The sequence below is a fragment of the Excalfactoria chinensis genome, chromosome 4 (assembly GCF_039878825.1).
Source record: "Excalfactoria chinensis isolate bCotChi1 chromosome 4, bCotChi1.hap2, whole genome shotgun sequence".
NCBI classification, from domain to species: Eukaryota; Metazoa; Chordata; class Aves; order Galliformes; family Phasianidae; genus Excalfactoria; species Excalfactoria chinensis.
The window spans coordinates 63,139,673-63,156,252 of NC_092828.1; the positions used below are offsets into that span (position 1 = coordinate 63,139,673).

Below are 16,580 nucleotides of genomic sequence, written 5' to 3' on the forward strand. Positions count from 1 at the left end.
GTACTGCCACTATGATTTCATTTAAATTTAACAGACTACTGTCAGGATGGATGTTCAGTAGTTTGATGAGTGAGCAGCCATCTGCCTCCTCCAACTGTTCCTTCATTATTTCTTTATGACAGGACTGTGTAAGAAAATAAGGTGGAAAAGTTAATAAGCAAAGACAAAAACAAGGTGTTTGTTTACCTAGTTACCATTATGGGCAAAACAGCCTTAGCTTGTGGAAAATTAAATAATTTTATTGCCACATAAAACAGATTTGGGTGTTAGACAAAAAACAAAACATAACAAAAACAACCACCCACCTTTCTCTTCCTCACTTAGTTTTCCCAAATTCAACTCCACCTCTTCATTCCAAACTACTCTACTCCCCCTGACCCAAGACAAACATGAAACAAAGGATTGAGGTCAGTTCCTATGTATTCTGTCATTCCTTCCTCCTCACCTTTTATCCCTGCTCCAGCATTTGTTATTTCTGCAAGCTGCAGTCCTTCTGCATAAACGTGCTCCACCATGAGGTCTCTGCAGGCCACAGTTCTTCCAGGAAATAAACTGCAATACTGTGGGGTCCTCCACAGGCTGAAGTGTGGATATCAGCTCTGGCATGAACTTTTCCACAAGCTGGAGGGGAAATACATGCTCATCTGTTGTATCAGTGGGCTGCATTGAAATACCTGCTTCACTGCTGTTTCTTCTACAGTGTAAAGAATCACCTGTTCCAGTGCATGGAGCACCTCCTCCTCCTGTTTTCCTCTCTAACTTTGGTGTTCACACACCACAAAATTACCTAAATTAAGGCCTTACATGCACGCTATTTCAGGTCTTTCTAGAAGATCTGCCAGAAGACTTTGCAGATGCTGTAAATGAATACAACACCAAAGTTGAGGAAAACTTTGCTCATTTTCTTATGACAACAGCTAAGCTGGCAGATATGGAAGAAGAATACAGACTTCCACTGTCAAGGACAGGTAGGAAATGAAAAATAATTTCACATATGATGATTATGCATTTATTAGGAAAGATAAATTATTATTTTGTAAAGAAAAAATGGTGAATTCAGACATATTAATAAAGACATACCGTTTCTGTTTTGTTTCTGTTGCACTCGTTACACAGTATATGGCAGAAATTTTGCACAGGGAAAAAAAAAATCACTTCATTTGCTTTTGTTCTACTAACTCATAGAAGAAATATCTGAAGGAATTAATTTAAAATTTATTCTAAGCCTTTTTATCTAATAATGAATGCTTTAGCAGATCCTGAAATGCTTGTGATACTTGAATAGCTTTCAGTCTTAAGAATGTTAAACTCTCTCTGAACAGCCTTAAGATTGAAGTAACAATTAAAGAACACTGTACTATGTGTTGAATAAGTTAATTAAGCCACTAAGTGCTGTCCAGTGATTAAAGGAATATGAAAAGCCATTATTAAAATTAGTTTATAAAATTAGTGCCCCAAATTAGAGTATTTTAGTGTTGTAAATACTACTTCAGGATGTGAGCCATAGAAACCGAATTTACTCGTCTATCTACATGGTAAAGTTTCTCGTAAAAATGAAAGAGCTAACATTCATGCTCAGTTGCACTCTCCCTTTATTGCTGAAGCCGTTTCATTTTAAGAGAAAGTAATAAAAACTTAGATCTATAGAAAAACAAATGCAAGATCAAACAGTGTCCTGAAGTTCAAGAGGCAGAAGAGACTTTTGTACTCAACCAACTTTGGAGCGATGCTGCAAATAAAATACAGTGTGAAACTGCTGCATTTTTTTTTTTGAATGGTAGAGAGTGTAACAAGAGCATATTGACCATCACAAAAAGCAGAAAAGGTTGCAGTACACTGATTAAAATTATTGTTAGCCATTTGGAATGAAGAAGTTTCTATTTAAGCTGTTTTTCTTTAACACGTGATACAATAAAACCTGTAACTAAAAGAAGTCTACTACTGGTAGCATTGTTTTGGCTGTTATTTATTTTATAACTGCAATTAATTGCTTAGAACCTTTCAAGAACAAAATAAACCAACATAATGAAGAATTTAAGTTTAGAAGATTAACTATAATTACTATCCTTAGCTGATAAAACTGAAACTTTCTTATTTTAAAATTCATTGCTGGAATTTAGCCTGCATCTGTATTGTAGCCATTGTTGTGTTTGAAACTTTCCATCTAGATTTTAGATCTGAAAAATGGCATGGCTCTGAACTAGCATCTTACTTGATGGACAACACCAAACGCATATCTGCTGTCTCACCTTTTGCATGTTTATCTGGAGTGGTTGATGACGATCTATTTCACGGGGAGAACATTAATAAAGTAAGTTACTGTTTCACAAGGGGCATAACTTGATTGCCTGTTAATAAAAATATTTACCATCTTGTTCCCACTGTCCAGCATGAAGGCCTCAAGGATTTCTCTTGAGAAAAAACAAATTACAGTCTCAAAAAGAACCAGCACTGATTAACACCAAATTATAACAATGCAATGAAACACAAAACACATGGGTGTAGAAAAAATAAAACTGCAGTTTGCTTTCTTGGAAGATCTAGGTTCTTTTGGCTGTCAAGTGAAGCTCTCAAAGTTTATAGAAAGTTCAGCTTCAAGCCATTTTTCTATTTCTTTTTTTCCACTTTTTTTTTTTTTTCTAAATAAACTCAATCATGTAGTAGTTTCAAGATGCTTAGTAAGGCATACATTATTGCATGGACCATTTCCTTCTATATTTGTTTAGTGATTGTGAGATAACACGCACTAGGTAAACTGTAATATAAATCAGTACGTTTGCTGTCAAATTGCATTTTGCAGTGCCTTTCTACATGTCTGGCAGCATTAGGGAGTTATCACAGAATTCACGATTCTGATTAGAATAAGAAAAATAGAATTACTACGGTAATTCTAATTCTTTTTTTTTTTTTTTTTTTCCAGGCTGTACTACGCTCCCTTGGAATTAATGCCACAAACTGCCCTCTGCTTTATTTGAAGAAGTATGATAATCAAGGAAGAAACAGGCCACTCAATGCATACGCATTAGACTTTTTTAAGCATGGCTCCTTGATTGCCTTGGCAACTGATAACTGGTATGCACTACCACCTTTAATATAGTAAAACATACTGCATTAAAAGCAATGCTACTAAGTACATCTTTTTGCTTTTAAAGCCTTCTCTTTCTGGAATTTAGGAATGGAATGTATGTTAAATACAATTACAGTTGAACATTACAATGAATACAAAAAACATATAACAATAAATTCTAATGACAAAGGCTGTATAGTGCCAGTTGGATTTTCAAAACAGTAATATAAACGCAAAGTCTTTACTTAAGCAATAGGTTATCTTGAAATTATGCCAGTTTAATCAAACTACTTCTTGATCAAAACCACAAACTGGTGCAGAGGAAGATCATAATTATAGAAGTCCATCTTTTACTTTACCAAGGCAAAACTTGCTAATGATTCAAAGTTAGTATCACTATTCCTTCACCACTTTCTCCTTTCTTAACCTTCTTTGAGCATCTGGCAGCTTGCCCTTTCAACTCAATTCTATTATTCTCTCTCCTTAAAGGAAAAACAATAACGTCTCTTACAGCTCTCTGCAACCAAATGAAAAACAAATGACACACCCCAGACCCCAAACTAGTCAGCCTTTACAGTATATCATCATACTTCCATGTGTAAAGCTCTGGTACATGCCGTTTTAATCTCCTCTTTCCTCCTGGATCACTTATGCTCTACTCTAGCATTTCCAAAACTGGAGGTTTTCTTTTTTTTTTTTTTTCCTTTTTTTTAATAAATTTAGTTTATTTTTAAAAAAACATACAAATCTGTTTAAGATCAAGATTTCTCCCTTTCCTCATTCTCAAAGCCTATCAGCTTCTTTTTTGGAATACCTCCTCTTTCTGCTTCCTGAGACAATGGGGCAGTATGTATTCCATGAACTGACCTTCGTACAAGTTTGGCATGAATGCCACATTATCAAAAGACAAGAAAATACATTATATACTCATATGATATTCATAATGACTAGGAACTGAGATTTATTAAGCTGCATTCCACCAAGTAGTGATCATCTTTGTAAATTATAGTATCTTAGACATTAGTGGAAAGCCACTCTCCTCTGTCTCCTGCTCAGTTAAGTCAGCAGTTTCATCTGAAGCAAATAGCCTTCCTGTTCAGTTTTGGACAGCTTAGTTGTTCATGAAACTGAAACTACGTTCCCAATATTAACAAATTTATTTTCCAACCATGAGTGATGAGTCATGACAGCCTGGTACAACGATAGAAGCACGTGCCTCCATAGCAGTATTATTTACTGAGCTTACGGTTACTCTACAGTAATTCCACTGAACTAGTGTATCTGAATTTGAGGCCATGCAATACATTCTTTGCATCTCAATTTACTTGGCAGGCTTTAACAAGGCAGTAGGATGATATTTTTTTTTCTTTTTCAGGTTAAATGAAGGAGATGCATACTACCTCCTCAAGGATTTTGTACTCCTCATTCAGGCCATAAGGTATGATGATCAACTTGTGCTTTCAATATTTACTATCTCAAAAAACAAACCAACAAACACTTACAAGTGTAATATTTTTTTTTTTCTTTTTGTAAAAAATAGCACATCACTGAGTGAACTGTGCGATGATCCGAACGATCGTGTTCTACTGGCATTTCAAAAACTAGGAGAAGTCTACCAAAGTAAACTGAATGCAGTCTAAGTATTTTGGTTACAGTGGATGATTAAGAGCGTGTTAACTACATGTCTGGGGCAGAGTGTAACACACAGAAATAACCACAAAAAACCAACCAACAAAAATCAAAGAACCCAAACCAAAAAACTAGTACTACGTAATACTCTTACCATATATACCTGATGTGTGATCAACTATCTTTTAAATTAGAAAGTGACTGAATGTTCAGATGTATTTCATTATAAAATTTTAGTAAAACCCAGTATCAGGAATGACAGATTACCACAGAAAATTAATCTTGTCACATTAATGTTTTTAGTAATTCTAATGTCAATTAAATTACTGCTTTTAATATATTTCAAAAGTAAGTAATTGCACATTGTGGTATCTCAGATTTTTTTTGAAAGCAGTGATTTATTTTAAGACATCCCTCAAATATGTTGAACAAATGTAAGAATTCAGAGTAGCTAATCTCACTAGCTGTAAGTAGAACAGCACTGGAAACTTCCAGCTCATTTCTCTGGAAATGAAAATAAAAGTAATTTAATTCTGATTATTTTACAATGTTTTAATAAGTAGTACCTTCATGAAACTTTATGAAAGCTCTTAACTCTGACTGCAGCTGTAGGCTACAAAACTTTTAGTATAACGAACGTTTGTATAAAAATGAAGTTTAATAAAATGCTCCAACCATACATTAAATTGCCTCATTTTTCACCTGTTGAACTCTTAAATTAAGAAAGATCAAAGGCAGAATTAGCATACTACTTGACAAAGTTCTTTGCAACAAAAGCTGACTAAAATGTTTCCTATTTCCTATAATATATAGCTGTGCATATATATACATACACTCACTGTTCAGAGTGGTAATTAGGCCTTGATAGCATCCCTCATTGCCACAGAATGATAAAATGGTTTGGGTTGCAAGAGCCATTTAAGACCCTGTTGTTCCAACCCCCTTGCGATAGGCAGGGACACCTCCCTCTAAATGAGTTTGCTCACAGCCCCATCCAACCTAGCCTTGAGCACCTCCAGAATGGGAGCATTTACAACCTCTACAATGACCAAGGAACTGGTGGAAGTTATTCTCTATCAAATAGTAATTAAAACATATATATTAAGAGAACAATCCCTTTTCTTTAAATTAACTAGCGCTGGTGTTCATCAGTTTAGCACTGATAATTTTTTTTACTTGAAATCTCTCTAAACAACACTAAATTCTCAAGTACAATCTGTTGCATGGGAAATATTGAGAGGAAAAACTATGTAGACAGGTAGTGCTGCTGAGCTACTGTTAACTGACTGAAGTTTTCCTTCTAAGTCTGTGAAATAAAATTAGAACTAGAATAGAATATACTGGCAGATACCTATTCAGTTCTATGTGGAAAAAAAAAACAAAACACTTACTCGGTAAAATTTACTCTTTACCATTTGGCAAGCTGTGCTCTACACAGACAAGTCTTACACAACCAGAGTAAAACTGAACTTATTTAGATATTGCCATGTGCATGCCTCCTGATGGAATAACCTTTATAGATAGCACACAATTCAGTGGCCAAAAGTCAGATTAAGCCATATTTGAGAAGGAAGCATGTAATTATGGATGAAAAACAGATTAATGTGTATCACAGAGTATTAAATTTATGCCAAAGACTACTGTCTCGTAAAGTGTTAGTCATAGCAGTCTACTTTTTACTTTCAATAGCAAAAGAGAACTAAATCTAAAAGTGATTTAAGTGATTAAAAGTGGTTGAGTAACTAAGGAATCAACTTTTGAAAATATCAAAAATTAATTTAATGCCTATGTGGGCTGTAATTTTCCTATGACCTATTGTAAAAGGTTAATCCAAAAGTACTGCCCTGTTTCACCTGTAAAAGCGACATGCTGAGCTACAAACTGTCACTTAAGCACTCAGACTATAATTTGCCATGCCTGAAAAGTTAGTTTCAGGACTGTACTGAAACTGCACATCAACAATTTATCTGGTTGAAAACAGTGAATCACAGTCTGTTGATATGCTTTACCATTTTATAATTATGTCCTTCCACTAAAAGTATCTAATTTTAATCAAACTCATGAAACACTGTAAAGAGAAGACACTCAGCAGGGTTTGTGAATATCCTTGTCATAGACAATTTTTTTTGGTTGATGTAAAAAAAAATAAAAATAAAAAAATCAAAAAATATGCCACATTTTCTGAAATATGTTCTAGCAACAATTTTTGTAAGTGCTTATATGTTTCTATTGCTCCTGTTTTCATTACAGTGAGATCCATTCATGACTGCCATTATCACCATACAACAGCCTTACCTTACAGGAATTTAACTTAATATCATTTTAAACACTTTTCTCCTCTGCATTCTGAAAAAAACACACAAGTATTTTGAGATAAAAGTAGACCAATTCTCAGGAGAAAACAGAAAAAACAGAAAAAAACCTTAAGGGATGAATATGAAGAATTGTAACGCTACCAATAAAGAATTTTTGCCATCTTCCTTAGATAAGGAAGATAAGGAAGTTCTGAAAATTCTAGGAACCATTATTCAGCACATTCAATAGAGGAATTCATTAGCACCAAAATACTAAGGCCAGAAATTTAGACAAAATAAAACTAGTTTAGAAAATATTAATTTAACTCTAAGTATTTCCAAGTTTCTGTCATAAGTAAATGGATAAACCTGACAGATTTAGTTAAAACGCGAACTTGGAAATCTTTGGAAGAAAAAACAAAAAATCCAACACAATGATTTCAGAGGGATATTAAATACTTTGCTTCAGAATTTATGATGTAATACTTGCCAGTTGACATATGTAAGATTTGGCACCAGTTCTTGCTGGAATGGGCCTTTAACTTAACATTGTAATACCTCCTATATTTTCTAGCAGCTAAAACACATGCATCTATTAGGGAACCGGTGAATAAACAAAAAATGAATTGTGAATAAATTAGAAATGACCAAATTTTGACTCCATGTATCATGTTTAACAAAATTTAAAAAAATAAATAATAAAAAAATCAATGAGATCTGGATAATTAATACTTACAGTTAGAAGTGCAATTTCCCTTTTTCCTGATGTTTCATAAAGTTTGAAGGAGATTTTGTTTTAAAAGCTATATCCTTATAATCTCATCATAACAATAAGCTAGTATTTATCTACTAGTTTCCAAATCGCAGCCAAAGGGAACTGAAAATTAAATTACTTTTTGTAAATGTAGTATTTCAGAAGTGTGGCTGATATACTTCCATGCATACCAAGAACAATGTTGTAGCAAGTCAATTGCGAATGGATAAAATTATTGAAATTAAACTAGGAGTTGTACCTTTGTTATGCTGTGTTTAATGGATAAAAAAAAGAATACAGTCAAAGGGAGATCAAAGATTTTCAGTAATGTCTTCTACAATCTTTATTTCCCCGTGGCTCTTCCATGCTCAACAGAACGATACTGTCTGTACGCTCCTATCCACATAACCCTAGAGCAAGTGCTACTGTACTAAAATAGCAATATATTATTTCCTGCTACTGAGTCTTCACTGAGCCTGCTTTGGCAGACATCTCAGTCTCCCTGCTACTTGCAATAACCAAACTGCACTTTGTGGAAAGTCTGTATTCTGAAAGATACAGCACATGTGGTCAATTCTTAAGTCTTTAGGGAGATATGACATTTTTCATTGTTTTTCAGTTTGCATTTTTAAGGAAAAAAAAAATTACTTTAGTATATTGCACTTGCTGATAAGCAGCAATGTTTCTAACACATTCCTTAACAGGTAAGATGATAATAAAGAACAGCTATAAAATGACAGATATTCTCACTGTTTAGTATGTTATGCAGCATTTATTTTATTCTATCGTAAGTGTAGTTCTGTTCCATTTCACTCTCTTCATGTCTCCGATTTTCTTCTAGCAGACACTTTGTCTTCTGTAACAGAAAAATATTCTGATGCACTGCTGGTATCACTAGACACTGATGTTTGACTTAGCTTTTCAGTGCCAGAATTGCTGTCACTTGACATTTCTCCGGCATTGCTTACGGAACCTACTGAAGGCAAATCATTGCATGCTTCAGGAGCAGAACAAGCTGGATGCTGAAATGGCACAGACTCAAACTCTTCTTTCCTCCTGGGACAGGAATAGTTGCTTTCAGCAATTTCAGCAACAATTTCATTTTCTTGATGTTTTACCTTTATTTCTTGTTTTGTTGTAGTAAGTTGAGTGGAAAATGTATTCCCATTGTTAATAGGAATGACTGCTGAACATAAAGGTTGAGTACAAGAAGAATTAATATTAGCAAGTATGTCTGTACTTCCAATGTTCTTAGATAAGTTCATACAAAGAGAAGAGCCTTCACATTTTCGATGACTGAGTCTAGAAGCAGGCTCTGCACACACTGGATATGCAGAATTTCCTAGATTTAGAGGTGCTTTGCCAAGAGACTTCATTTTTTCTTTTTCGGTTTTGTCAGTACCATTTCTAGACAAAAGCACAGAGGAGGAAGTCAGTGAATCAGAGGTATTTTTGACAATATCTTCACCAGCAATTTCATTTGGATGTAACTGAAAACTGTTATTTTTGAAGGAAAACACACAACTGCTGGGGAGAAGGGAGGACTCAGAGATAACATTCACTCCAGCTGCAGTGGTGGTTTCTGAAGTACCACTAGGTACAGTTGTGATGGACTCTGAGGCATTAGTGTTTTGTTCCCATGCGACAGATGGTTTCAGCGTACCATCTACAGTTTTCTTTAGGGACGTGTTTTTTTCCATGTGAGATAGTACATTTAGGTCAGGTGTCTTCTCAGATCGGTTAAAAAATGAATGTAATGACAAAGTCTTAAATGAATCACTGACTTCCGATGCTGCTAAACATTCTCTTTCTGAACTGCCATAGGAAAAAGAATAAACTGGTTTCTGACTTCCTACTGATTCTAAATTACAAGCTGTTGTAGCATCAGAAACTCTAGTTTTGGCTACAGAGCTACATTTTCTAAATTTGCTTTCACACTGGTTATCTGCTTTATCTTCACAATCACATTTTCCTAGATAAAATTTAGGTAAATATTTACTATCTTTCAAGGAACATGTATCTGCATCTTTAATAAATCTAGGTAATGAGTTGCTACATGCACCAGAAGCAGAAAAATCTAAATTTGAATTTGGAACAGTAACAGCTACTGATGCTGGTGGCTTTAAGCCAAATGAAACACTAGACTTGGTGTCCATTTCGTTGGATACTGTAACTGCTGATGACTGCATTAGCAAATTTTCTTTAATTTCTTGATCTTTAGAGTTTTCTGGTAAGGCTGGAGTGGTTGCTTCCTCTGAACTTCTCTCATGAGCTAAGCTTAAGTCATCATTTGTTTCAGACAATTTAGTACTGGTGGATGGGATGCAATGATTACTAGTTCCAGGAAAGCTTGTCCTATCAATACCACCTTCTCTTGACAGGGTTTCCACTTTTACTCTATCCACGTTATTTGCTTTGGTAGTTGAAGATACAAGAGGAATTCCTGAGGACTTACTCTTCAAAGCCTCAGCAGCCACAAACTCATACTTTTTACTTGCAGGTACAGTTTGTATCTTGACTTTATTAAGTTTCTGATGTTCCACGTAGTATTTGTAACGCAGCTCCTAAAAGTGCATAAAAATATCCTGTTATTAAGCAAAATGGAGTACTTGGGAGTGCAGAGGTTATAAAACTCTCTTGATGTAGAGAGTTGGTTTTTTTTTTTAATATATATTCTAAAAGTATTTATGATTTGTTTTTCCAATGCTGCTACTTGAACAAATTTTTTTATACAAAAAGAAATCCTTAAAAACAATTGACCAAGATATGCATGAAAACCTAATGACACAGTAAGCATTAAAATAAGGAACTATGGGAAAAGTCATTTCAGGTGACTGCCAAAACCAGAAACAGCTAAATACACTAGCTTAGACATTGTCAATTTCTTAAAAACTCATGAAAAACAACCTTCTGAAACCAATTTAGTATTCTCCTGGATATAATTAACCATATTAAATTATGTTTGCAATGGAACTATAAAGTGGATGTTCTCCAAAATAATGAAACAAAAGAAAAAAATTCATTTGCCGATATTATTCTCAGAACATCATGTGATTCACTACCAGCAACACTTCATTAACTGTAACGAGCTTCTTCCTATATAGAACAATAGACACTGAGCCACCCACATGTAACTGCTATTAAGTGGAAAGAAAAAAAAATATCTTTCTGTATAACTAGATAATTGGAAATTATGCTAAAGAGAGATTGGACTCAGCTTGATGTCCAAATATAAGGAATTTTTATTATCTTCTGAAAACAGAACACAGGCAAATTATTTCCTCTACAAACAGGCAACAGAGAAGGTAATTTGTATCAGAAAGATAAAGGTGTATATGAAAGCATTTAAATATACACAAATATAAATCAAAAACAACAATCAAAAGCAAAACATCTAAGGCAGATAGCATAAAAGTACAAGCAGAAAGTTGTATGATAACAAACAATAAGTTATCCATCCATACAACAGATGCTCAATCATACCTCGTGACTCAAGTTTTGAAACACTGGCATTTCTGACACTGACATTAAGCGAGTACAGATCCTACCACTGTCTGTCAGCGATTCGTCCTGTCCTGCTACTGGCTGAAAAACATTTTGCAGCAGAGGTTATATTTCTTTTTTGATACAAAAAAACAAAATACAGAGTTGTTGCCTCATAGTCAGCAACTTACAAGAAATGAGTTGGGTATATTCTTCTGGTCCTGCCACTGTTTTATAGTATTTTCTGTTGTGTTCTCATTTCCTCCAGAAGGTAGGTCTATCAGAAACAAACAAGACATGGAGTGCATACAAAGTATGGGAAATAATGCTATCATTTCCAGGCGAGAAAAAAGTTACAACTGAAAACAATCTATTTTTGTAAATGAGTAAGAATATTGCATTAATATGAAGTTTATATATCTTTAAAATAAATCAGTATGTATTTAAATCGAAAAGGTGATGGACAATGAAATATAGGCTGCAGGTAAAATCTGAAAGGTACTGGCACTTAATAAGGGACTTATATTAAAAAAGACAAAGGCACGCAAAAAAAACCCAGAAGTTCAAGAAACCTTTGCTGCAATGATAAGAGTCATACATAAATAAATATCTTATTCCTATTTTTATATTCTGAAGGACTCCTTTGTATCTAAACATACTCAAATTAAGAATAAAATTATACAGTTGTAATCAGAATCCTAACACCTGGCTAAACTTCTGTGACATAAAGATGCCTGCTTACAAGCATCTGTTAATGTCTGTAGACACCTGCAACAATGACTGCATGGGTAAATTACAGTAATTATTCCCCCATCTTCCAGAAATACAGACTAGAGACTTTCTAGAGAAAGCACATCTGCAAAGTGTATTTAGAAGCAAGTCCTTGATGAATTTATCTTCCATTCATTTGCTCATATGCTTTCTTAACTCTTGGATACTCTTGCCATACCAATTCTTTTTTAATACAACAAGTTGCAGATTACTACAGGAAAGTTCTGAATCTTGTACTTTTAATAAGTCCTTCTATCCTACCTTTATTTATGTCTACATTAACTGGCACTAACTTCAAAGCCAAGATCTCATTAACCACAGGTTTGATATCCATTTTCTTCTGAGTGTACTCTGGTGGCTTTTTATAGCTAGATGCTATACTCATCAGGTCAAGCTGAGTTTTCATCCTGGAAAAGTAAAGAAGAAACACACACCTGTTTCTTAAGGCTTACATGCCAACAAGAAGATTACAGCTGCTTAATAAAAATTAAGAAGTATTAAAAAAATTAAAAAAAAATAAATCAGTAAAATGAAATTAGAAAATAAATCTTCAGTGAAATGTAGTTTCCCCACTTTTTTTTTTTTTTTCAACTTAAAACCTTCTGCTTTACAGATCATTTGAAATATGTTTGATACACAAGGAAAATTGCAAAACGTTGTGCCTCTAGTTCAGTAAAAAGATTTAAAACTAGCACTAACGCATTATGTCTGAATCTAACTTCGACTGGTTCTTCAGAACTAGCATGTGCTACAAGACATTCTAAAGAACTCCACTTCTAATGCTCCTGCTTAAACTTTGTGCAATGGCTTCCTAAGCAATCAATAAACGTAATTAAGAATTTTTAGAAAAAGAATATGCCAGGTATGTGCATAGCAAACAGAAAATGAATTCACTGTGGAATCTTCAGACATACTCTTTAAGAGGTGTACAGGATATTTAAGAACTTCAGACATGCTTCAGTGTTCTCAAATTTAATTTAACACAAAAAAATAGGCTGACACTTAAATTCCTATAGTTGGTGCTGGTCAAAGAGCCAATTCTCTGTAATCACAGACAATCTGAACTTGACAGATTTCCTAAAATTCTAAATACTGAGTATCCAAAAGTCTAAAAAGCATTAATGCCTCATTTAACAAACACTTTCTTCACTGAACAATGACACATCTGAGCATGTGCAAAGTAACTGTCTTCTTACTTTTCAATCTTAAAATTATAGCAAAGCATGAAAAGAAGTGCATGTACCTTGTATTCAGGCCACAGGCCACCTATAAATAAAACAAAAGTTCATTAGATATAGATGTATTTAGAGGATTTTCTTCCAATTCACAAAAGAACGCTGCATTATTAAAATAGCTCAGAGACTAAACTTCCTACCTTCATTTCACAAGACTATAGGAGATAAAGCTATTGACATAATTATTAACATAAAATAAATAAGGATATTTCTTGGACTGTGGTTTATCCTTTAATATTATTTTAAGGAAAAAAAAAAAGTTATTTCAGAGACAAATTAAGGCATTTACATAAGAAATAAGAATAATGACTGATTAAAGAATAACAGTTCTTTAATCATTTCAGATACTTGTAAATACTCTAATGAAAGACTATTTCGTACTTCTTGGTGAGAGGAACCTCTTGAGATACTGCTATGCTAAGAATTAAATACGCTGTATTTTGAGTTTTCAGCTGTCAAACTATACTGCACATCTGATGGTAGATTATCAAAATAACTCCCTACTGGCATGAAGAAGGTTGACCTTCATAGCTGTCAGCCTAATATGCAAGGGTTAAATCAGAAGCTATAAAGTCAATGTTAATTCAATCACCTTTAAACGTAAAGAAAACAACATCTTCTGAATTCACTAAATATCACTGATAATCTTTAAAGAAAGCTCTTCAAATGTTTCTAAAATGGAAAGTACTTTTATAAAGAAGCAAAGAGTCAAATATTTTTTCATTTGTTAAGTTTGCTTTTCCTGATCCAATCTTTATCACACCATGTAATGCCTCAAGCACTACACAGTATTGAGCTCAGCTATATGACTGATACCAAGTGTAAAAAAAAAATTAAAAAAAAAAAAAAAGAGAAAAAAGAAAAAAGCATCACCTCCAGGAAATGCTGAGGATCACATTCATGAACAAGCTTCTCACAATCGTTCAAAAGATTCTCAATGGTTTTCTTGTGAGTTTCTTTCATTTTTTTCCAAATCTGTATCTCCTTCTCTTTTTTACATCTTTGGTTTTCAAGATCTTCTGTCAACTGCTGTTTCTTTATTTCCAGAGTTTTGGAAATTTCTCCAAATGCCAGTGCAATGATCTCTGCCTCGTTGTTCAGCGCCGTCTAGAAGCATGAAAACATAACAATAGATGGAGATTCAACAGCAGTGACCACCAGAGCAATGTCTTTTAACTTAACATTATGTATCCGTGACACATAAGGTACCAGCATGCTCTGTGTTGTGATTAACCTATCACAAGAGCCAAAGTGGTGTCATCAAGCTATTATATGAAGCTATAAACGTACAAAAAATATCACATGTAACTCACATCAGTATCATCTGCAGGACTTGAGATCTCATTCATCAGCTTCTCATTTAGTATTCTCATTTCTTTTAGACTACTGAAGAAGTTCAGCTGTAAGGCAACAGAAACAGTTACTATGACTCCAACAACTCCATAAAATAAACACATTCCAGTAACTGTGTAGAATCACATCATGGGATACAACATACAAACAAAAGGGATGATTCAATAATAACATTTACTGCTTTCCTGGTGCAACAGGGAAACGTGCTTTTGTTATTTATCCTAAAGTAGTATTTTCAGGCTCATCATCTTCAAGTTGCAACAATGACTACAGGATTGCCTTATATCTAACACATCTCCTTAAGCTTTATTTTATTTTTGTTCACACAAATCCTTCACCCAAGGGCACACACACACTTCTGTCACAACTTTATTTTGCTTTGACAAGCAATCGTACAATATTTATTTTTTAAATGTCCCACATTAATAAAATAGAAAGCTGTTCATAACATAGTTATTTTTTGTTTTAACGAGCACTGTCATTGTTATTTTCCTCCCTTGCTATACCTCCCACACGATACCATCTCTAAACATCTCACACGCAGCCTCTTACGGAGGCTTTTCTCCCCTGGTTTCCAGAAAGGCAGGCAAGCACTGATGGGAGAGAGTGACAGGAAGGAAAACTGTACTAAAGCAGCTCTTGGCTTAAAGAGCAGTCAGTGCTGTAACTTCTAATAACCAAAGTGTCCCTTACCGCTGACGAAAACATGCTTCATTAAAATGAGAGGTGATCACTAAAAGCAAATGAAAAATTCTGTTCTGCTACTGCCCGGCAGCCTACAGTTAATGCCCATTAAGTCCAACGTTAAATTCTACATTTCTTTCTACATCGCTGTTTCCAATTAGTTCATAACACGCACGCAAGACGCCTGAAAAACAACCACGCGCTTCCTCCGCTTCCTAACAAGATCAGCTTCTTTTTGCATACTTGTGGCCGCGCTTCCCCTGAGGGAAGCAGCCTGCTCACCTGCTCCTCCTGGTACACGGTGTCGATGAGGTTGACGGAGTGGAAGACGCCCTGGTGCTCCTCAGACACGCACTGCCCGCACCCGGCCTGGCGGCACATCCGGCAGTAGAGCTGCAGCAGCCGGCCCGGGTGCTTCTGGCAGCTGCTTCCGTCCCTGGCCGCGTTCGAGCGATACAGCCTGACCACCTCTGCCAGCGTGGTGTTGACAGGCAGCGCGGCCGCGCCGCCGCGGGGCAGCGGGCAGAGTTTCCTGCACAGCGGGCACGATACCCGGGTCACCGCCGCATCGTCGCCGTCCGGTCCCTGCCCCGGCCCCCCCCGCGCGCCGCGGACCTGCCCCTGGACCCGCTGCTGTTGCTGTTGCAAGCGGGAGGCCTCCGCCGAAGCCAAGCACTCCAGTACGCAGCCCCGGCAGAAGTTGTGCGAGCAGAGCGGCAGCGTCACAGGCTCCTCGAAGAGGGACAGGCAGACGGCGCACGTCAGGCTGGCCTCCATCTGCGACGAGCAGACGAGCGATCGGGGCCGCGGCTCCGTCTCCGCGGAGCCCGGCTCTCCCCATTGCCTCCAGCCGCGCTCCGCAGGCCCCGTCGCCATCCGGCCGGGGAAAACGGTAACACCGGCCAGCAGCAACCGACAACTTCCCAGGAAGTGAAACCGGGCAAAGGGGAGGCGGGGCACGGAGGCGATTGGGGTAGGGCAGGAGATTGGCAGGACCGCCGTCCAAACAGAGCGGGGCTCGGGCCGCTCGCGAGAGTCCTTCTCCCGCGACGCCTGCCGACCGCTAGTGCTGCCCCTGCCATGTTGGGAGTCGTCGCGTTCACGAGGTTTTCGCCTTGGCTGCTGCAGTGAGGCGTTCGGTCTGCGGGAAATAGCGCTTGAAAAAGAAATTTGCGGTTGAGGGAAATGTTTTCCCTTGCACAGCAGTGAGGTGAGTTAGTTACCTGTGAGCTACACTTGCAAGACTGTCACTCAAGTTCAGAGTTTTGGTAATGCTAACATATTGGTGTCGTGTTTAGCTTATTTTTGGA

The 16,580-nt window shown here is 36.3% G+C and overlaps 2 protein-coding genes and 1 long non-coding RNA gene across 5 annotated transcripts in view; 2 read left to right on the forward strand and 1 right to left on the reverse strand.

Moving 5' to 3' along the window:
- Positions 1-5,848, forward strand: part of DDX60 (DExD/H-box helicase 60) — a 38,800-nt gene extending 32,952 nt beyond the window's left edge. Inside the window, exons 34-38 of the mRNA XM_072334861.1 lie at positions 821-968; positions 2,169-2,311; positions 2,921-3,072; positions 4,443-4,505; positions 4,608-5,848. Coding sequence (XP_072190962.1) covers positions 821-968; positions 2,169-2,311; positions 2,921-3,072; positions 4,443-4,505; positions 4,608-4,707 — 606 coding nt within the window. The 3' untranslated portion in view covers positions 4,708-5,848. The remainder of the gene's footprint in view (positions 1-820; positions 969-2,168; positions 2,312-2,920; positions 3,073-4,442; positions 4,506-4,607) is intronic.
- Positions 80-16,474, reverse strand: LOC140251290 (tripartite motif-containing protein 59-like). Of its 2 annotated transcripts, XM_072334863.1 has the most exons (10): positions 15,553-16,474; positions 14,547-14,633; positions 14,107-14,340; positions 13,242-13,264; positions 12,260-12,405; positions 11,419-11,504; positions 11,228-11,329; positions 10,200-10,308; positions 8,004-9,151; positions 80-621 (listed from the first exon to the last, which is right to left on the reverse strand). In XM_072334863.1, exons 1-9 carry the CDS (start codon positions 16,144-16,146, stop codon positions 9,117-9,119), a joined length of 1,416 nt encoding a protein of 471 aa, XP_072190964.1. In that variant the 5' UTR covers positions 16,147-16,474; the 3' UTR covers positions 80-621; positions 8,004-9,116. The 2 variants fall into 2 exon arrangements, with proteins under 2 accessions (XP_072190964.1, XP_072190963.1); XM_072334862.1 differs by lacking the exon at positions 80-621 and having other exon boundaries at positions 7,496-10,308; positions 15,553-16,352.
- LOC140251292 (uncharacterized) overlaps positions 16,346-16,580 on the forward strand; it is a 113,435-nt gene continuing 113,200 nt past the window's right edge. For both annotated transcript variants that reach the window (XR_011903396.1, XR_011903397.1), the window contains exon 1: positions 16,346-16,480. This is a non-coding gene — a long non-coding RNA (uncharacterized lncRNA). The remainder of the gene's footprint in view (positions 16,481-16,580) is intronic.

Bases quoted from the DNA above. Each gene is read 5' to 3' on its own strand.
- LOC140251290 (XM_072334862.1), bottom strand. From the start codon at position 16,146: ATGGCGACGGGGCCTGCGGAGCGCGGCTGGAGGCAATGGGGAGAGCCG. The intron at 12,406-13,241 runs GTACATGCACTT...TTACTTTTCCAG, and splicing joins GCCTGTGGCCTGAATACAAG to GATGAAAACTCAGCTTGACC. The intron at 11,330-11,418 runs GTAAGTTGCTGA...AATGTTTTTCAG, and splicing joins ATATACCCAACTCATTTCTT to CCAGTAGCAGGACAGGACGA.